The sequence below is a fragment of the Cygnus atratus genome, chromosome 5, assembly GCF_013377495.2.
Source record: "Cygnus atratus isolate AKBS03 ecotype Queensland, Australia chromosome 5, CAtr_DNAZoo_HiC_assembly, whole genome shotgun sequence".
Lineage (NCBI taxonomy): Eukaryota > Metazoa > Chordata > Aves > Anseriformes > Anatidae > Cygnus > Cygnus atratus.
In genome coordinates this window covers 40,537,681-40,560,756 of record NC_066366.1, presented here as the reverse complement: position 1 = coordinate 40,560,756, position 23,076 = coordinate 40,537,681, and the positions used below count along the sequence as shown (strand labels likewise).

The window sequence follows — 23,076 nt, the reverse complement described above, 5'->3', positions numbered from 1 at the left end:
GGCACACTGGCATATGCCAACACTGACATCTACTGGTGTTAATTAGCTTTGGGGTAGTTTTTCTGCAAACAATAAATTAATAATGAAGTTTTCTTGTGCCTTTGTGGAACTAAAGTGTGTAATTTCTGTTACCTGAAATGTCACTGTCAGACATATATCTGTTATTGTTGACTTGATTCTCTCTAATGTTAATATATGTTGTTAAGTGCAACATATTTCCATTTTAAGACCTATTTGAATTACCAAAACACTCTGTAAATGGGGGGAGAAGGAGGGGGCTGTCTCAGCATAACAGAGAACAAGCCATTTGATTTAGCAAACAAAATGCTACTGAAGTACTGGATGTTAAAAGGAATCTTTAAAATGTAGCACTAGTGCAGAAGTTGTAGTTCTTACACACAAAGATTATAGATCTATGAGTACTTCTTGAACTCTTTCTGGAATGTTCCTTTCTTCAAGTGGAGGCTTTGACAAAAGACTTATTTCTTAAAGAGAAGTAAGACAAGAACTGAAAACCTAACTTTTGGTAATTGTTTAGCCTTCCTAGTTTTTCTTTACATCTAAGTATTTGGTGGTTCTGACTCTTCAAGGTGGGAGTCTGCATAAAAGGAATGTCAAGTGAAGTTATACAAGATACAGAAAGGTATAAAACAATTAAAAGATTCTTTAGCATTTGGCTGTTAAGAGTGCTTTAAGTGAAAAACATAAAAAGAGCTGTCGCTCTTTTAGGGCACTTTTGTCATAAATAGTTTTCAAACCAGTGAGTTTAAGTAATAAAACGTGAGTTAATGTGAAACAACATTCAGACGTTTCATTTCTAAAAGACAGAAGCAACATGGAGGAAAGTTCTAAGCAATAATAATAGTGATCTAATAATATTTCGTTTCCATCTGCAGGTAAATATATATATATATATATATATATATATATATATATAAAATCAAAATGTCTCAGTGAAATGCAGGCATTGCTTAACAAACATAACCTGAAGCTACAAACCCTGTTAAAAATTTGGTAGGATATCTGCCAGGAGCAGGTTTGATTGTCCATATATAACATTCATAAAAATATATTCTGACTAACACTTGTCTTCATAGCTAAAGTAGCAGCATTTCTAACTCCCAAAGAACTGTTGTCTGTAGAGTATGTCAGGATTAAACAGGACAGCAACAGAAAGGAACATTTGATGTCTTACAAAATAAACTCCATAAAGTCAATCCCAGGAGAGGCTTATAGCTGACCTTGGGAACATTACATATTGATAAATCGTTATACCCTGCTCTGCTACATATTTTCTGCAGATGTGAATGAAAAGTTGTTTGTTTGTTTGTTTAAACTTGTGAATATTTTTCACAGTGAAGACAAGACTTTAAAGCATACACATTATCGCTTTCTTGATGTGATCTAATGTAAAATCTTACTATTGAAGGCTTGCTTGGACTTTGTTACAGCCAAACAAGATTCTTTTGTAGAAGAACTCAGAACTGGTACTAAAAATCTGAAGAACATATATCTATTGCTATTTAAACGTCTGACAAAGTCATTTGAATTTTACTATCCACTACATAGAAATCATGCTTACCCCTAGTTAGATTGTCTGTATTTGTGAAATTAGCCAATTGTGAAGAATTGGTCACCAATAAAATGTGAAAAGCATAAATAAACTGAAATTAGTGCCAGACAAATGACACCTCTTACCTTCAAGGCTCAAGTCAAGCCATTTTAAAAAATTAAAAGCAGATGGATTGTGGTAGGTAGTGCCACTAGATGGCAGTGCTCCAAAGAGTTTAGTTTTCTAGTTTTCCAGGACCAAACAAATTCCATAAGAAATTTTGGTATGGGCTTATTTTTAAACTTTAATTCTCCTCATCTGTGGGAATGTGAATCTCCACCAAAACCTTTCTTCTGCCTTATAAACCTCTGGCTGATCCTCAACCTGTTGGCTTCCTCTTGAAAACCAAACCATTCTCTTCTTCATGTCCTATCCTCCCATAGCTTCTGCATTTCCCGTCTCTTAGTTTTACTCCCATCTAACTCTTTACGCCTCCTGCATATCTCAAGGCATTGTCTTCTACTTGTTTCTCTTCTTCCTCTACTATTTCTATTAACATGTACAAGTAGACCTTATACAAGTTTGCTCTCTGTGATAATGAATCAGTGTGATTCATCATTGTTCTGCACCAACAAAAATACCAGATCATCTTCTTCTTGGTGATGTTAAGCTGCCAATGCTAACTCAGCAAGGCTGAAGTACAAGGATCTCATGAGCCTTTTCCCTTTTCAGTCTTCCTGACCTCCCCACTACTTTCTTCATCACGATGGCTAGCACCCCATCATTCGCTCAGACTCAGAAGACAGGTAACATTCACAACATTCTAGAATTAAAGTTTTTTCCTAATCTCCCCCAAAAAACAATTGCAGTTGCTGCAGCATCTGTTTCTTTAACCTAGACAAGTGCCACTTTGTTCTGTTCATTCATTCTGTTGTTCTGTTCTTGTTCATTCGAAGTTTTACTGCATAGGCATAGATCCTTGCTTTGAATGTTATCCCACTCTTTGAAGTAACATGAAAAAAGGACCTAATTCAAATATAAGATGCTCCTCTGCTTTCGAAGCTAAGACTTTTCTTTTTCTGTCATCTTTAAACTAGTAAAATGGTACCAACTTCTATTTCTGTGTGACTTCTAACTCCATTACTGACTTCCTAAGGGTGTTTTTTGCCCCCCCCCCCCCTTTTTTAATTTTTTTACTTTTTGTACACCTGTTTGCCCATACTCATGCTGCCTCTCATTCTTGAGAAAAGCTGCCTATGGCCATCAGCTTATTTTCTCTGAATTTCATTAAAGACTCCCCATAACCTGGAAAATAATCAATGGCCAGGTTACCAGTATGCCGAAACCCCTATTAACAATACTCATAACTGTTCTTCTCACTGAGTCCTCATAGTCTGTCTCTCTTTCTGCCCAACAGACAGAAAACAATGTTCAGTCAAAAGCAAATGCTCCAGTTATGGTCATGAGCAATATTGTTATCCACATTCCTGAAAGAAGCAGAAGCTCTCACAAACCAAAGGGAAAGATCAGGGCCTACTCCTCTACCTTGAAATAATGCCATGCTTGAAGGTTGGAGCAATCTCAACTACATCAAAAGAGTTCAACATCTAGGAACTTTAATACAGCAGTTTTATGCATTCATATTTTATGGTCAAAGAAACATTATGACAATCCAACCTGATCTTCTAAATAATAACAATAATAAAATTTTAATTAGTATTCCTGCATCAAAATCACAATTCTCTGGAGTGAAACTATGGATATATCTCAGAAAGAAATCCAGCCTTCATTTAAAGGCTGCAAGCAATGGATAGTTTCGGAAGTTACTTGCATTGCTATATATTGAAATCTGACAATTAACTCTCGGTCTGTCTAGACTGAAACATCAAGTATTGGGTCTGTTAAGTTTTCATTTACAGATTCTTTTGTATCAGAAACTAAACCATGAAGGTTACAGAGTCAAACCATCTCTTATATAGAAACCAACATAATGATCTTTTTAAGTGTATTAATACAGAACGGGTATTCAAGTAAAAGAATGATCACATACAGGAATCAAAACTTCTGTTTGCTCCCCCAAAATGGTATTTAGAACATTCTGCTAGGTGCATTAAGTGTACAACATTCCTGCAAATCTGCATATGAAGAACCACAGATTTAGCCAACAGCAAATCTGCTGCCCTTCTCTTGAGCTTAGATTTTTCAGGGACATTAGAAATTTCCCTCCATTTCAAATCCCGAGAATGGAGCCTTCTAACAGCATCCTTTTTTTTTTTTTTTTTTTGTAAGACAGTCAACGGGGGAGAAAATAAAAGAGTGGCGATTTCCACCTCTTTATGATGATTTGCTATGAAGCACAGAGCCAGGAAATGAGAATTCATTGCTTATCTGAGGATTCAAACCTCACTCACCATTACATTATTTGACCATTGTGGGTACAGGAAGTGGTTCTGTTGCGCAGAAAAGAATGCAGAAGTCATGCAGCCAGGAGAGAAAACAAGTGGTGACATGACTGTTTTAGTTATTAGAGCACTTACATGGAGCAAAAAAGCTCTATACAATATTTCTAATCCCAAAACTTCTTCTATTTTATTGATCATGTCTCACATCCTTCATTTTAAGGTAAACATGTTTAATTTAAAGTTTTGAGAGTATTACATAGCCCATCTTCAGTTGCTTATCTTTCAAGAGTGCAAAGCTCCTTTTCAGAGTTACTGCTTTTCAGGATACAACCTCTCCTTCTATAAAGGATGACCCCTATTCCCTATTCTTATCCTTATGACCTTGCATTTGGCTGCACTAAAATGCATGCTTTTCAAGGGAACCCAAGTTAACAAGCTATATAAATTGCCCTGTAAAACTGACCCATCCTTATTTACCACTGTACTATTCTTTAGATCAATACAAACTTCATGAGCAATAATTTTATATTTCTGGAGTTAGTGATGCACAGAAACTATAAGTAGCAAACTGCCAGTCTGAAAAATCATCAGGAAAAACTTGAGAATATAAAGACTCTATTTCTAAAATCTTTGACCTTATTACATAGGCACACACACACAAAAAAAAAAAAAAGGCAAAAATATAACTGAAATAATAGGCGGTGAAAAATGAATGTTCTTCATATCCATTCCTTAGCCTTATTTCACATTATTTTAGTGTAAAATATGTTCAAAAAAACAGAGGTCTAGGAATTTACTACCCTCAAATATAACAAGTGCTAATGCAATAACTTGATAAAGGTAAGTTTATTTTAAATATTAAAATTTCCTCACTACTTCTTACAGAACTTTTTTTTTTTGACAGATCTCTTCATATGCTGCATCAACCTCAGAAAAAATAACTATTATGTATTTTGTTTATTCTAATTCAGTTCCTCATTTATTAAAGATGTGGGATCCCACAGTTATCACACAAATACCTCTTATGTATACAATGCGTACTATTGACTATGTCTATCCAAAGTCCCAGTTTTGTATGTGCTTAACTTTGTGTATGTATTGAACTCAACAGAACTACACACAATTACTTAAAGTTTGTTCCTAAGTGCTTGTAGAATCAGGATTTATGTAAGACTGTCTCTACGATAAAAGACTAGTGACTGCACACTTCAAGCCTTTTACTCCTGTAGCATTTTACATTCACAAAAAAACCTACTCTATTTGTTCAGCATTTCTTGTGATTTAAGTAGGACCTCTCCTGACTAGAATGAAAGTATATAAAAGTATATATGAAGTATAAAAATTCATATATTTATAACAAATTGTGACATATAACTTAAAATGTGTCTACAAAATGCAATTTATTCTTGAAAAAAAAAAAAAAAAAACATTTTACATTCTAAGCAAGACAAGCCTTTTAGGACCTTTGGACTAGTTATCTTTAGGCACATCTACCAAACAAGGGAAAAAATATACATATTTACCACTTCTGTGAAACCACCAAATACTAAAACACCACCAAGTTCTCAAAATACAATCCTTTAATTTACAAAATTAATGGATAGCAATACTGACACTAAATTCATACCTCTTCCTTTCAGCTTGCTCTTTCAAATAAATATATTTAGAGCAGATTGGTTCCTCTTGCTTATTGCCCATGTCCTCTGCTGTAAACAAGATATTGTGACCTTTTCTGTCAAAAGTATGATAAATTCTAGAAGCCAATTGTAAATATGGAGGCAACGTAAAACTAGGAAAAGCAGTACATAGATGATGAATGCTTGGATAATGTTGACCTCTAGAAAGGAGAAAAAAAAGAAAAATCAAGAATCTTAATATCCATTCTCTGTATTGTAAAAGTATATGATTTATTTCATACTAGATCATGACATAACAGATCACAGGTTATAAATTGTTCATATAAACACTTGGCAAAAATTGCCTGATAAGTTCTACTACAAATATTATTATTTAGGGAAAAGGGGGGAAAAAAAAACAGGTGGTAAAAGCAAAAATTTTGGTAATAATTTTATTTATTAGAAGATAATTATAGTAAGTTGGAAAGTAAAAGTGCTACTACGTGGATCTTTCACTTGCTGCACTGAAAATTTAAACCAAGTAATGTAGATTTATAGCTTAAATTGGGCATGTGAATAAATGTTATGTTAAAATATTATTTATACATTCATCTGCACATTCTCTCTCATGACAGAGTACCTTGTAAACACCCTTAAAACTTTGAATTAGTTTTATGATATGCTATCACTTGAACTTTTTCTTAGCATTTCAATTCATCTGTTGATTTTACAAGAAACACAATGTCTTTGACTATCTTTGAAAAGTTAATAACTAAAAAATTCTACCATTTAGCCCTCCAATCTAAGTTGTGCTGAAGGTGATGAAAGTCTATTGACTTCCACAGGCCATGGATCAAGCTCTAAAAACAGTCTCCAGCTACTGTATGAACTCTAAAAAGTTAATAAATGTCTAAGGTGCCGACACTTACAATGTGAAAAGCAGTATATGGAAAATGTCTGAGATGCAAAAGATCAGAAATGACTCCACAAATATATGCTACTTTCAAATAAAGTTCATAAATACCTTCATATTTTAAGAGAAAATCTTAAATGAAAATGGTTATAATTCAGCTTTGAAATTATACTGAATAGCTTTCAGGTTTAACTGTTTTTTCTGAGGTTATGCTAAGGCAATGTCACTCACAACAACTGGCTTCTTTTACTGAGAACTATGCCTTGTGTTATAAAGAGATATTACGAAAGTGGAAATTGTTAAGAACTACAAAATAAAGAAAAAAACACAAGATGAATCTAATCATGCAATACATATTCAAGTTACAAAAAAAAAAAAAAAACACATTTTATATTACTTACTTTTCCTGAAAAATAGTGACAGAAAAAAAGTAAAACAAAAATCACATATGTAAAGTCAAAAAAAACTAACAATAAAACATGAAAAATAATGCAATATAGCACGAATTTGACTCACTATTAAGAATTCATCATATCAAGTAACGATACCAGATATATCTCTGTTATGTTAATGTAGTTTGAGTCCTTAAATTTACAGGCACTTGACAACGCAACACAAATAAGAATGCCAATGAAAGTCTGTTTATTCTAATAAAAAAAGTGCTTAAAATATTTTTTGTCAAGCCATAATATGTGATAATTATATGTAATACATAGAAATAACATATATAAAAGAGACTGCTCACTGCATGGTTCATCAAGACATTTTCACCAGATCTTATAATCAACTAATGCCTCTACTCAAATTAGTGGCATTTTTTTTCTGAATGAGAACCAGATCAAGCTTATGAAATAAAATCTGGTAGTTAAACTTAAAAATTAAATATCCAGTTTGAAAAGCAACTCAAGCAACACATCACACAAGACTGATTAGCATTTAAAGCACTCTTACAACTGTTTGATGAGAAGGACAGGTTTTTTTGGAAGTCATTTCATTCATTTTACAACACAGATGAAAATAAGCAACTGTTTCAGAGTGTGAAATCAGAGATCAGTGTTTTAATAAACAGACCACATTAATTTCAAATTAGAAAAAAAAGAATCTCACTGCTTTTTTAACTGAAGAGTACATGATCTCCACAAATGTATGTGGTATTTTATCTGAGGATGTTCTAACACAGTTCACTTTCTCTGCAGTGCAATAACCATGCAATTAAAAATAAAAATAGGCAAACAATTAACTTTGAACTTAAAACAGTTGGAGTGATTTCTGTAAACAAAGGTGGGCAAAATGATTTTAAAATCACCTAGGAACTTTTTCTCAAACATTTTGTAATTTATTTTAAATAAATTAAAACAGTTTGAATGTTATTTTAATTGCAGTATCATTACTGTTCTTGTATAGAAGTTTATCGTTTCATTGAATGAAATGACTGAATGTTTTATCAATGTAAACTAAAATATTTAGGGCATGCTGCAGGTAAAGGTGAATGTTTTTACAGCACACACTCTCCTAAAACAGACTATTTATCATTCTTTGAAAAAGGGGACATGAAGAAACAATACTATGTGTGTGGCCTACCTTACCTTTACTTAATGCACTAAATACAGGTTTTTTTAGAAAATCATGCAGTTTCTGCACCATTGATAATCTGACAGTAAGTATTTATTGAAGGTAAAACACTCATTGTCTGTTGTCACTATTTGTTTTAATATATAATCTTGCTAACCAAATGATCTTTAAGCAATGCAGATAAGCAATGGCATGCAAAGGGTCACTTAAATGCCAATTTGACTGTTTCATAAACTTAAGCATTCTTTTCCCATGACTATTCTCAGCTACTTAATTGAAAGTATTATCCATTTACAAACTTCAGGCCTGCCATAAAAAGGCTCTCTTCTGTATCCAATAGACCTTTCAGGACCCTAAGAACAACAAAAGCTAATAATTAAAGCTGCTTTTTTTTTTTTCCCGGCTTTTTTTTTTTTTTTAACCTCAGTAAAGAGAAAAGTGAGGAAGCAACTTATGGTACATCCAAACAAAGCCAGCCATAAAGATCTTATTAGTAGGGAAGACCATAAAATTGAAGAGTCTCACTTGACATGGGATGGACAGAATCAGTTAAATTAGGACATGGGCTATACTACTTTCGTAATCTGCACTTCTACTACAGAATGACAGATGCCACCTATGACAAGAGCAAGGTAATAAGCAGTTGTCCTTAAATTACAGCTCTGTAAAATCTCCTGAATTTCATACAAGCTCCGACTGTAATACAAATTCAAGTTAATGAATTTTTAATACATCTTCTCTATTTAAAGATGATGACTTACAGCTGGCATAGCTTATATTAAATTTGTGGTATTTTCCATTGTTTGTTTTTAATTATTTTGATTAGATTATGCTTGGAATTATACGGACAAATTCAACCCCCACATAAGCAACTTCAGCCTCTGCTGCAGTCAAGAGAAGTTTCATCGGCATACAGCAGCAATGAACATGCCTTCTAGACTTTAAAAACTGTAAATCAGTACTATTTCAAGGAGATAAGTAGCAAACTAAAACTAGAGATACCAAACTAATATTGATAGTTAACTCAGAACTTGCATAAAATTGCAAGTGTTCAGACCCAGATTTGGGGGGTTGGCATTATTTCTTCTCCATACTTATCTACCATGCTATGCATTTATAACTTAATACATTTCCAATGTTATTTTCATTGTAATGGAGTAAGACTAAAAAATTACTTGACATTTGAAGCATGAGTGGACAGGAAAGACAAAGACTGTTGCAAGTTGTGTTCCTCTTGTAGCTCTTTCTGAATTTCATCTGGTTTAATTTTTGATATTGCTTTTCCTTCCACTTGTAGCACATCTGCAGATGGAGCCTACAACATTCACAAACAGATGATAAACACAGTGTTATAAACTGATAAGTTACATGAATATTTTCATACCTACTCTGACAAACAAGGAGCAATGGCACATAAGCAACTCTGGCCATCAGAAAACAAAATTCAGTCAAACTAGAGTAGTTTAGAACTACTATCACTGAGCAGATCACAAAAACACCCACAGCTATTCATATATGCAGAAATGTGTTATAAAGGAAATTTTTCAGTGTGCCATACCTAAACTGCATTTCTGAATAGTTTATAAGATGAGAAAAGTCTAAGTATATTAAAAAGAGAATAATCAGAATAGCATCAAAATTATAATAACACTATTCAGAACTACTAAATTTAGAAGTACATAAGTGCATCTAAAACTTGTTCTATCTTTATGCAAATTCAAGCAGATAAACATGGTTTAAAGATGATGCTTTTAGAAAAGTTTCTTCAAGATTACATTTATTCAGAAACTTCAGCAATATGCAGATGAGGAATTCCTACTGTTTCCTCCCACAGCTGCTCATTCCTATTTATTAAAGCACCACCTGCTTAGTTGTGCCAAAAATTGTTCTTTCACACTGTGAAACAGATCAGATAACTGATCCATGTTGAAAAACTTAGCTAAGAAAAAAAAAAAAATTGCAGGGAGAAGGCAGAAACTAATCCAGATCTCTGATTCCCTTTGTAGAGTGTCCCTACATAAAAACGTTGTCAGAGGGCGACTCAGTGGAGTTCAGGAACAAGAGCAAATGGCAAGGAAAAGGAACATCTTGTCACTGCTCCCAAAGCATCTGCATCTGTTTCATAAAACCCAGCTTCAGAATGTGCTCTTTTTCCCTTACCTCGATGACCTCCGGAGAACCCTCCCAACCTCAACCATTCCACAGTTCTGTTTCCTGCAAACTGTTAAACATCTTCATAAAACATACTAACAGTGCCATCGATGAAAAGTATTCTTCTGAATTCCGCTTAAAACCTTGCATACATAACATAGCAAAGCAGGTTCAATAAAAATAATAATAATAATGAAACACTATAATAATAACAATAGAAGACAGAAACATAACAACACAGCACAGAAAATTACTTGTAAAGTGCTTTGTCTTGAAAAAAAAATGTCAATATGAAAAGTCTTTTTTTGCCCAGGTCTTCATGATATCCCATGATAATAACTTGATATCTTCTTGATATACCATGGTAATAACTAACGTAGCCATCCTTACAGTACCCAAAGAATACAACTATAGTGACCAAATGTCTTTCTTACTAAGATTTTTCAATCACATATCTGGTTAATAGAATCACAAAAAGCATGGGATTTTACTCTTCTTTGTCCACTCACATATTTTATTTATCCCAGAATATAAATAGCCACACTGTCTATGTTTACTGATAACTTCAGCAATATTTAAGTTCTTAGAAGAGATCACTACATGAAAAAATATGGAAGTTTGCAGCTCATGAATAAGTATATAAATCAGCAAATGAAGAACTGTGAAAGATAATTGATTGAAGAGCTTCTGAAAAGGCTTGCCCAAAATTAGAATGGTTTAATCTATTGTTGTTTTATTTTTGAAACCAATACCACTGTTTATATTAGCATATATATGAAACAATTTGAAGGAACAAAGTCAGATATTTAATGTTTACCAGAGAAACTGGAAACTGATCCAAATTTCACATAAAGAAAATAGGCTAACAAAAATAAGGAATATAGAAAAGTTTGGAAGTACTATATCTACCTAGAAATAGATCATTAAAATGAGCCAAGTATAAGACTACGTTGTTCTGTTTGAATGTCAAGTAAATGAATGTCATGACCTCTTGACCAATACAAAAAAAAAAAAGTAACCTTATTGTATGCATTGCCATTAAATGTTCTGGAATGCCAAGATACTCAAATAATTTAGGAAAAAAAAAAAACATGTAAATGATATCAGAAGTAACAGAAGATACTCAACAAAATTTTACAATATGTAAGACACCAACATGGTTAATGGAAACTATAAAAATTAAAATTACAGTAGCTAGTATTTTTAAATCATGAGCCAAAGTTCTGTGATCTTGTATTTTCCATGAAATGGACCATACAGGGAAAACTACACTATTGCTGATGAAGTCTGTTGACTAAGCAGAGGGGGAAGTTCCTTTAAGCCTAAACTCAGAGAACATAAGACAAAACACTTATTATTAGGAGGACATTTTAAATATGTAGTCTCATATTTTATTTCATATTATTTGAAGACGTGCCAGTGAACTAAACCCACCACATTTTATCAAAATGTTTACATAATTCAGTTACACATGTAACATAAAATTACAATAACTAAAGCAAATATCTACATTTTTCTATCTGACTGCTTTGCACTTAACCAAATTTCCAAGTTCATCCGCAAAATGAATCAATTTATCTTGTAATTAATAGGGCCTGACACACAGTAAGCAAAAGTAAATAATTTCAAAAAAATAAGATAACATCATGAAACAAATGTCAATGAATAGTGTTCTAAAGAAATACTAACATACAGTACAATAGATTGCAGATACTATAGCAGAAATGGTTTTGTTAATGATGGGATATAGCATTTAGCTAATACATATGGGTTCTGAAACACATTTATTTTATTCTTTCTAATTTTTTTGTCTCCATTATTTTTTCTGTGTGTAATATCAAATGAACACACTTTCAAATAAATAATATATTTAAATTATGTAATAATTACATTAAATAGAAGCAAATGTATTTTACCTTTCCAGATGCCAATCTTGCAAACTACTTTGCATTATAAGCTCACTGAAGACACACTTGATGAGTGTTGTTAAAACAACATTGCTAGTGCATTACAGAAGTGGCATTCTGCCCAAAATAATACTGTCTAAAAAATAGCATCACAGTACCACAGTACTGTTTAAATAACCGTGAAAGTGTACTGTTGTAAAGTGCTCTGTGCAAATAGTATAAAATTCATAAGTAATAAGTACTCTTGCTATATTTTTGAATATCATAAAAATTACCATCATTGACATTGGTCTGTATATTGCTTATATATCATTTAGCATTTTTACTTTAGTAATCAACAAATCAACAGATACAAGGGTACAACTACAGAGTATACTTTTTAAATTACCTATGGCAAACATCATCATTAATATTAATTATATAAAGTCAAGTATAGATGGTACATGAGATTTCAGTTACTGAAAGATTTGAAACATTTCTGACCTATAGACAGACAAATATATATATATTTATATAATGTATATAATTTATATTAATAGAATAATATATGGATATATATGAAGCATATATGAGTATATAAATATATATTCATATGTATGAATATATATATTAATATTTATATATAATAAATTCACATATATAGATATATAAAGCATATATAATATGTATTTATATAAATTTATTTTTATATATAATTTATATTATATATATATTTTTATATAAATGTGTGTGTGTATATGTATATATAGACAGACAAATATTGTATGGACAATCTAACCCATCTAACAGGAAGAGTTCTACTTTCACAAGAGTTTTTAGGAAATCCTAATCTTTGGCTGGAGAATGCCAGTGAATTGGAATTGCTCAGACCACTTAGAGCTTTCCTTCATGCTCATTGTAGCCCCAGCACAGGAAGCTGCTCTAGGACTGATGAGGAGTTTCTGTTGTCTCCCAGTGACTCAGTCTCAGATCTGAGACTGTGGTGGACACCTTAGCTGTGTGCAGGGAAAGCTGTGTGCATCTCGTGTTCTTAGCTATCCCAAAATTGATTGGGAAATCTGGTCACTAATGCTCTGAAACCCTAGAGACATGTCCACCTTTCTTCTATGCATTTCTCCATGCAGCTTGACAAGACATGATCAGGGCCAAACTACAGTTGATGGGATGAGATGAAGAAGCAGCTGACACAAGGGTCTTAAACATTCAAAAGGTTTCTCATTTTGACTAGATCTGTCTCACTATGACTAGACCTTGAAACAACCTATTGTCCAATAATATTACTATCAACAAGCATTCCACATCTGTCGCTCTTGTCCTCTATTTTGTTCCTTTTATCCCCTTATTTCAATAACTGCATTTGTCTTTCCAGGTATCTTATCCAACTTTGTGTTCATCTCATTTATTTAATTTTAAGCCATGGCTATCTGGTATTTCTACACATAAAACTGCCTAGAGGAAACATATCCCAGTCTTGGTTGCTCTTCACGTAATACATTTAGCATGTGTAATAATTTTAGGGAAAAGTAATCATTCATATTGAAACTGCAGAAAGAGCCAGGTTAAGGTTTCTTTTGACTGGTCTGGTTGTATCCTCAAAATATCAGAATGCTGGAAACCGACAACATATGACAAAATACATTTTTTTTTGTTTTAGAATTTAATTTGTTCTCTATGGTACTGTCTTTATAAACTTAATGTGTTCTCTACTAAAAAGCTTTATAGGGTCAATATCCTAATGGCAGCTTTTGTCATGCATGAAATATTGCAAAACCAAAAGGATATTGAGCATTATGCCGTTTTCCAGGAAGGCACACAGTTGTTAAATGTAGATGAGGATTCTATTTGTATGTTGTTTCACCTGCAATCTTCTTCCCAATCTCATAATGAGAAGCCTAACCCAACATCTGACCGAATGAACCTTAATTTATTTTTTTTCCCTCTAACCTTAAGCTGCAAGACCAGTATGGAGACCTGTTTTATAGAAGAGTCTTCTTTTAAAGGGCAGGTGGTATGAAAACATCTTGCAAATCCCTGTATGCTCTAAAGCATAAAAACACTAATACTATCTCACAGGAGTACTAAATCTGCTTACCTGTTTCACCTGATTATTACATGTTAATATCTCTTCTGTAGGCTGAGACTCATTTTCCGCTACTTGAGGTTCTTTTTGAACAACCGGTGTCTTTTGGGGGGAAAGAGAAAATCCATTTCAGAGGTGAACATACAATATTTTTTCAAAAACACTTTTGTACTTCAGTACAATATTTATTATGCGCAATTATTTTCATTGTCCATGTATTTTATGAAGCACCTAGAACACTGTATCAAATTTATCTTAAACCAAATATTTCCTCAATCACTAAATGGATTTTCGAAAATAAATACAGTAACAGACGAAGGACTTACAATGATTAACGCTAAATAATATTTGTAGAGATTTCTTATCTTAGTCTGTTTCTTCTACAAATTACACCTCCAAAATGCAAGAAGAAACATACAGTAGAAATGGACATCAACAGATATACAATCCTTTAAAGCAAATAAATCATTAACAACTCTAAACATTAAGCAAACCCCCCCAAACATACCTAAGTTTAAATATTTAAAATTTTAAAACAATTTGAATGCAAGGCATAGAATGATGGGCATTAATATATATGAATATAGATGAATGCCTTGTAAGCCCATTGCCCTAATTCTCATGCTATTTAATAATAGTGAAATTCTGTATATCCAGTAGCTGAAGAATCAAACCCTGGAAGAAAATGAATGAACAAGAGACACAAGAGGGAAGGACAGAAAAATAGACATATATTTATCATTTATGAAGTACCAAAATGGTTTCAAGCACTATTTCATTTCCTTTCCTGTTTTATCAGTTTAAAATATGAACTACCTATCTGAACAACTCTGCAAGTAAATAGAAGCACAATTAACTTATTATATTTTAACATTCCTAGATAATGTAGAATGTTACCAGGCTTGCTTGGTGAAAACTTGGCAGGATTTCTTTGCTATCTTGAGATTCAGATGTTATTTCCTTATGTTCGACCAGTACCTGCTGCATAAGAGAAAAAATATATATATGTTGTTATGCATACTACCTTACAGAACAAAACAACATCAAAATAATATACATGCATGAATTAAAGGCTGGGTCTTTACTACGTATATTACTTTGAAAGCAACAAGTAGATACAATCTCGGGCTCATCTTCTGCAAACATTTGCACTCGTGCTTAACTCTTTGCTATAAACAACTTCCCTATGAAATTGCCTGTAGTAGTAAACTTTAAAAGCTGAGTGCAATTTTCAGTTAATCATTTTCTCCACAGGAGATAAATAATAATTTTTCCACCAGTGGAAACGCTGCTACAAAATGTAGAGTTGTTCTCAGTTCCCAGACACACTACTTTTTCCTCATAAAAAGAATGTCTCAGCAAGTCCCCTTTTGGTTACAGTATAACCATAAAAAAATAATTAAAAAAATAAATACAGTCAGAAATAAAATCCAGCAACAACTCAAAAGAGTTGGTAGTTTAAGGACAGTGTGTTTGCTAAGCACCTGGTTAGTATACATGTACGCAACTCAGCACACACATACTTTATACTTTGTGACATATACTGGTTTGATGAACCACATTTTAAAGATAACAGTAACAAGCAGGAGTATCAAAACTAAACTTTATTTCATTTTAGAATACAGTTCTTTAAAATTACCACAGAAATGTGAAATATACTGGAGAAAAATATTTCAGAGCCACAAGTCAATGCACAGCTCCATCAAAACTGTCAGCTGAGTATGTGTTGTAAACAGCCTGTCACTTAATGAGAAAAACCTTTTGCTGGTGTTGCAAGTGTTCATTTGCTCTTTTAATGTAAGAATTTTCCACATAGTAGATTTTTATTACATTGTTCACCTAGTGATCTAAGAATGTATTTTTTTAATGCTTAGGATTTTTTTCATGTCAAATTAAATTGCATTTTAACAAACTGGGTAATAAGCATACTCTCACATTGGTGGTTTGTTTTTAACCAAACCCTTACCAATTAATCTACCTTTGACAGAAATGGCAGATTAAGAAAAAAAAAATCATACTGCATATTCTTTTCATCACCATTGGGAATGTAGTAACACCTCAGATTAAAATAAATAGATTCAGCATTATCTTCCGAAGCTATACTAAATAATCTTCCTCTTCTTTACAACATGTGCACGCTTTCAAACACGGTGATTACTATGGACTAATGACTTGATGAACTTGTTTCAAAACTCTGACAGAATATATAAATTATAATGTTATGCATTAATTTCTCTCTTCTGTCAAAATCAACAGAATTATGTGAACAAACAATAACTCCAAGCCATGTTCGACATCTGCACATGTTATGTGACTGCTTTCCTTTGTTGGGTGTGGTGTTTTCTCTTTTGTTCACTCCCCATGGGAGAATTGCAGGCACAATGCTGTTGTGTTATTTTAATAAAATGATGTGTACTGTGTATATATGTACTATGGGCTGTCTGTTTGTATTAACAGAAACTAGGCCAAAGGGATTTGATCTAACTTTAGGAAATAAAAGTGTTGAGACCTGTGGCAACTCTTAATTCTCGTGGATCCATTCTCAAACATTCTGCTGATTCTTCCTGCGCTGATATTTTACCCTGTGATGGAAAATTCTATTGTGCCTTTTAAAAAACAGTTTTACTAGCCATAGCCTTCCTGTTGCCCTTGTAGGAAACTATTTAGGTACCTGAGCACCTTCATAATTCAAGAGAAACTATTTTAACATTTTCAGTCACTTTGATATGCCTTTGGTCCTTTGTTGCTGAAAAGAAGAATCGTGAGTCTTGACATGCAGAAAATTCAGGTTTTTTTTCCAGTATTTTTTTTCTAGTAATTACATCTAAATTTATGTCCTAATTAAACTGATTAAAATCAGTTTATTCTCTTTTAGCAGCACCTCACTGGCCTAAATCAGGATTACTCTCCCATTAATTTATTTTTTAGACTTCAGGGTAAAAAAGACAGTCCTTGCCCCATGAAGCCTGCAGCATTTTTACAACAAGTGGTAATAATTGCACAACTGGATTATTTTTAATTAGTTACTTGTATTAGTACTTTTGAAAAGATAAAACAGATTAGATTTCCTAAGTCCATACTTGTATACCATATATCTCTCACTAGGCTGCTTCTTGTAACACCATGAAAACGGTACATCTTAAAAATAATAACAATAATAATGATAATAAAGTAGAAGTAGTACAAGTTAGTTGTTCCAGAATAATAATTATAATATAAATCATGTGTCCAGGACTGGTAATATCCACTCCTGAAGACTGACTTCCTTCAGACAACGGCAGGAAGCAATATACTGTTTCCTCTGCTATGATTAACCTTATAGAGCATAACCAATAATATGTGGTTACACAATTAATGATATAGTATCAAATTCATAATAAAAAGCTTCATGGTCTTGATTCAGCTACTTTTAAAGAGATCTAAGTGTAACAAATTGAAGTGTCTTGTTCATTTCTGTGAAAATTAGAATATGCCTTATAGCACTCAAAAGGAAAAAAATATATTTTCAGTAAGCCTCTTAAAATATTGTTTTATCAGAAAGCAATACATGATCTATTGTATAATTTTAACATCAACTGAAATGTAAGGAACATATACACAAAATACTAAATAAGATATTGTAAAGTGATGAACAAATATTTGTTTATATTTTCTTGTAATTACGAGCAAAACACAAACAAGTGAGCATCTCTTCCTGAATTTTAAAAATAATTAGACTCCATCCAACTGCTTTTGAGAGTACTAAACCATTACCGAGAACATCTCCTCAAGGCCTCACTCACAATTGGAAGTACCTGAAGAGTGAGAGATGTTTTTTAAAAAAGATGTATATTTTATGTTGGCTTGCTGATGGTATGGTACACTGTATAGTCTCTGTTTAATAGACACATTCCAAATTGATTCTGTTTTTCTAGAACACACATGTTTTTCTCACAAGCTCCTCTGAGGTACCAAGAACTGATCTGCTGAAAATAAACCAACTAAAGATGATGAGCTGCAGGCTCATCACCAAGAAAGCTGAACATCAAGCTGAACACTAAGAAAATGCATTTCTGGTATGAATATAAACATCCTCCTGTGGATACTAAATCCAACATATAACTTGATAACTTAATGTACTTCAGGGGTAGCAACAGGTCCTGAAGCAACAAAATTACTCCAGACATTGGAAATGATATTCTGATATAATAAGCAGGAATCATTATTCTGATTTCCCCCAGTGGAAATAGGACTAAGTACTAATGTCCCACCAAGCTGGCATCCCATTCCCCAGATAATACTCTTTTTAATGCTGTGAGAAAATCAGCATTCACGCCTCACAACAATAGCGTAAATTATCAATACTAACCAGTCATTAATTTAAAGGCAATAATAAGATAAAGTGAACAGAATATTTTTTGTATTTTTTTTAAGAAATTAAAATCACATTTAATTCTGAGAGCTTGTTTTCATTTTAGTAGTTCTGTTCGTTTCCTAGGTATTTCTATTTCATTTAAAATAATACATTTCTTATTTCATCAGAGAAGACAAGTCTTGAAGCTCAGTCTAAAGCAAATAAACCACGCATAATAATAATGAAGAATTTCTAGAGTCCTCATCCTATTGATAAGGTCACTTAAGTTCAAAAGACACCTGCTACAAATGCCTTTGGTTAAAAAAGTGTGATCAGTAAGAGTGTCATTCATCCTCACTAATTTCCATATGCTCATATCTACAAAAACATTAAACAAACAACTGGACCAGAAAGACATCACCAAATTTAGATTTTCATTTTACTTTGAACTTGATTGATATGTTTTAGACAACACAGTACTCCAGAGGCCATTTTCAAAGCTCAGAGCCCAGTAGCTCGCACTACAAACAATAGAGAATCAGTTCACCTCTGATCAAGACCATTAGGACATACTAGAGGCTGGACTTTTAAAATCTTACCTACAACACATAACACATTTATAAAAGAGTAAGAGGAAACCTAGCCATGTAGCACACATTACTAAATACTAACAATTACTTTTGGTAAGTTGAACAAGAAATGGTTTTCCAGGTCTAGGATCTTCTTTAGCCCTTTTCCTTTCCCATCTCCCCTGAGGTATTTTTGTAACCAACTGGCAAATTTCAACCAGGCTTAACAGAAAGAGAACAGCCCCAAATTATCACATTCCTAAAACAAGAGTAAAGCAATGAAGAGGGACCATATCAATGCTGCCACACTAAGGAAAAGCAACTCTGATTTCAATCCCAATTGTATAGCAGAAAACATGCACAGCAGGGGTAGGGCATAGGAGGGTGGGAAAGACACGAGGGCTTCACCCACACAAACAGCTCCCAGAACAGTAGTAAATTAAATCTGAGGACATAAATCTACTGGAAATGCAGTTTCAGGCCATTGCTGCTCATGGACTTATTTAAATTAACTCAGTCCAGAATTCTTTTTTGTCTTAACTTTTGTATCTAACATTAAAGGAATGTAAGGTGCTACACTTACAGTCTAACATTCTATATGAGATACTTTTTGGTCATAAAGGTAGTATTTTGATAGTTGCAGGAAACAATGTTTGCTATCATTTCCTAAAACACATATGCATCAGCCTTCCATACTTCCCTGAAGAGGCAGTTACTGCTTAAAAGGAGTAGTTCATCTGCCATGGGTCTACTCGTCTCAGGGCACCCCTAACAACTACTGCAAGCATGAATATCAGATGTGATAGCAATTTTTGGGACATACGCTTCAGCCTTTGTGGAACTAGAATAAAACCATCACTCTTGCTCAGAGAGGTGAAAAATCCATCTGCAAGTAAGTTACTAGTCTAGTCAATAAATGAAGCAACCCTCTGGTGAAAATCAAGAAAGTCTTCTGTACCATCTACACGATGTTACTGATGTATTACTGATATCTCTTGCAGTAATTGAAGGCACTCTCTTACAACAGCCTATACAATCTACCCAGCTGTGACAATGCAGAATTCGCCTTCTTGAGACTTCACAACCAAACAATAACTGAAATGAGTAATACTTCCAACAACATTCTGGATACATTTAACACACTTCTTCATCACTTAGACTGGAATATGCCACACATAAAGGGAAAAGAAAGTAAAGAAAAAGTTATATTAAACTATAAGCAGTATAACACAATTATGACCCCAAAAAGAGCTTAGGTTTTAATAGATTTTTATATTGGCTCATTTTCATTTAAGGGACATGAAAAAAACAGTCAGAAGAAACAGTGAGGAATATTCTATTATATATTAGCGTTTTTATCCGTTTGTTTTGTCTGGCTTCTGTGTTATAACACATTGTAGGAGCTGGAAAAAAATATACAACTCTTATAAAAGTAATATTTATCCAAGACAAAAATATTGCTCTTGTTCTGGTTCACCTACTTCCATTTTTATGTTGTATTTCTGGCCAAGAACACTCTCCAGGAGTTCTTTGATCGTCTGGTCTGAGGGAGATGGAGAAGTAGACTGCAGGGAAGCAGTTATTTCATCAACAGACTTTGCAACCACTTTCACAGGCAATGCTGGTGTGGAAGTAGGCTCTTCAGGTTTGCTCTGCTGGAAGTTCTCGTATATTTTTGAAGTGTCTGGTCTAGTCACATCTCGTGCCTCTTCCAACTGTTCTTGAGCAGACCTCACACTTGGCTGCTTGCTTCCTTTTCTCAGCACTCTTCCTGATTCAACATTTAAATCTTGCTGCTTTGCTTTTGAAATCGCTTTGCTCCCCTTCTTACAGCTTTCCCTGGTTGTTTTTTCCTTCCTGGAAATGTTTTTATTTGTATCCAAATCTGTAGAGCTAAAGTCACCACTATCCTTAAACACAGTGCCTATTTCTTCAGTTCTATCCCTTTCTAAATTTTGGGTATTCGTCTTTAGTATATGCACTCTATCCTTTACTTTACTAACAGCTTTTGTCTTTCCCAATGACACAGGGGAATTACTGGTGTGAAAATTAGACCTGCAGTAACTTAGCTTCTGAAGTGGTGCTGGGTGCTTAACCATGACAATTTTTTTAGTGGTACCTGCAAATGATGCTATTACAGGCAGTTTTACAACACGACTTTCATGACTACATGTGGCATTTTCTCTGCTAACTCTTTCAGAGGAACTTGGATTTATGTCATCCCTGCCTTCTTCCACAGATATATTTCTGTGAGTCATTACCCTGAGATGAGGAGTTTGTTTTTTCATTTCTCTTACTTCAAAAGATATCCTTACTTCCTGTGAACTTCAGAACACCCTATGAATTAATTAGTAATATTTTTATTTATATGCATGACAGGCTTATGTGGACTCTTTGACCTCTGAAGAGGATAATGTTCTTAAACAACGCGATTGACCTAATGTGTTAAATCTTCCAATAAGAGCTAAATGCTCATGCTTCTAGGAGCAGTAACTATTGCTTGTTTGATCTTCAGACTGTCCTGCTGAGATTCCCTGCATATAGTCTCACATTCCTTAATCATATTCAGCTCCTCCAGATAACGGTCCAAAGTGCTTGTGTTTTCTAGCAATTCTCTCCTGCTGCACACAGCCTGTAAATTCAAAGAGAAATGAGTTTTTATACTTTAAATGCCAACACAGAACCCAAGCTTTCAAAGACAACTTCACTAAGAGCCCTGTGGATTTCAATGAGACTAAAGGCATATAATTGAACACCAGCAACAGTTTCTACCATTTTACCTAAGAAAAAAGCCAAATTGTTTCAGTCTTTGGGATCACACACTGGAAGCCACCCAGAAGCTGCCAGCTGAAGAACTGAGACAGATTCAAGCTCAGTGCCCACCCGAAGGAGCTACAGCGGCATTCTCCCTACAAAAACAAGTGACCTCAGACCCCCACAAGCCCGGCTTCTCAACCTGGGGCAGGCAGAGGGCCTCCCCCTCACAAAAGGGCCTCCCAACAGGACACGCCGGCGTCCCGCGGCCTGACAGACCCCACTCCCACACCCACACCCGAGCGGCTGCCCCGGCGCCCCCGCGCCGCTCCCCTCACGGCTCCCCAGCCACGAAGCCGCCGCCGCTCCCTCTTGAGCGAGCGGGCGGGCGGGGCACGGACGCGCTCCGTAACCGCGCAACCGGGCTCCAGGCGGGGGAGCGAGGGGCCGAGCGCCCCCTCTGCCGGCCGGAGGGCCCCGAGCTCGGCCCCGCAGCACCGGCGGTGCGGTGTTAACGTGGGGCGCGGCTCTGGGAGCTGCCCTCCGCGGGTCTGGCCCTCAGGGCCCGCGGTCAGGGCGGCGTTGCTGGGCCTCACTGTGTCCCGCAGGGCTGTCCTCCTGAGCACAGTCACATACGCGTTCTCCCTAAGTGTCCGGATAATTTTCCTGATTAATCGTCAAAGGCTCGGCTTGGAGACAAAAGCCAAAGCCAACTGCATTTGTCTGGTTTATTGTCACCAATACACTTTCTGTCTCTGGGGTTTTATTTAGAATACCAGGGATTGTCCGCAACAGGACAGGCTCCACAAACTGACTGGCTTTGCTGCAGTAACATGAGCATGAGGGCTGAAACAAGTTCGCTGAGAGGAGTTGGGGGGGGTGGCGACACGCGCTAAAGTTCTTCAAAATATAATAAAAACTGAACACAAAAATTAAAAGAAAACGTTAAAAGTCAAAGTGGGTCTGCCAAGAGGACTATAACTGGAAGTACAGCACAAACCTACAAGGTCGCATTGACTCAGTTGCACAGCGGGCTGGTTGTGCAGAACACAAGGGCAAAGGGAAGCAGCTCATAGCAGGAAAGGGGAAAAATGAGTTTCATATAATCATAGAATAGTTTGGGTTGGAAAGGACCTTTAAAACTCATCTAGTCTAAACACAAAGTACTGACTGCTTTCCAGGAATCCCTGGGCTGCGACACTTCTCAAAATTAAGCTCACAATCCAT

The 23,076-nt window shown here is 34.6% G+C and overlaps 1 protein-coding gene across 1 annotated transcript in view; it reads right to left on the bottom strand.

Moving 5' to 3' along the window:
• The window catches only part of TTC6 (tetratricopeptide repeat domain 6), a 61,786-nt gene extending 39,571 nt beyond the window's left edge, over positions 1-22,215 (bottom strand). The window contains exons 1-5 of the mRNA XM_035539250.2: positions 20,577-22,215; positions 15,091-15,174; positions 14,206-14,295; positions 9,231-9,370; positions 5,582-5,791 (exon numbers count right to left, since the gene is read on the bottom strand). Of these exons, the coding sequence (XP_035395143.2) occupies positions 5,582-5,791; positions 9,231-9,370; positions 14,206-14,295; positions 15,091-15,174; positions 20,577-21,353 (1,301 nt within the window). The 5' untranslated portion in view covers positions 21,354-22,215. The remainder of the gene's footprint in view (positions 1-5,581; positions 5,792-9,230; positions 9,371-14,205; positions 14,296-15,090; positions 15,175-20,576) is intronic.
• Positions 22,216-23,076: the final 861 nt, after the last annotated feature.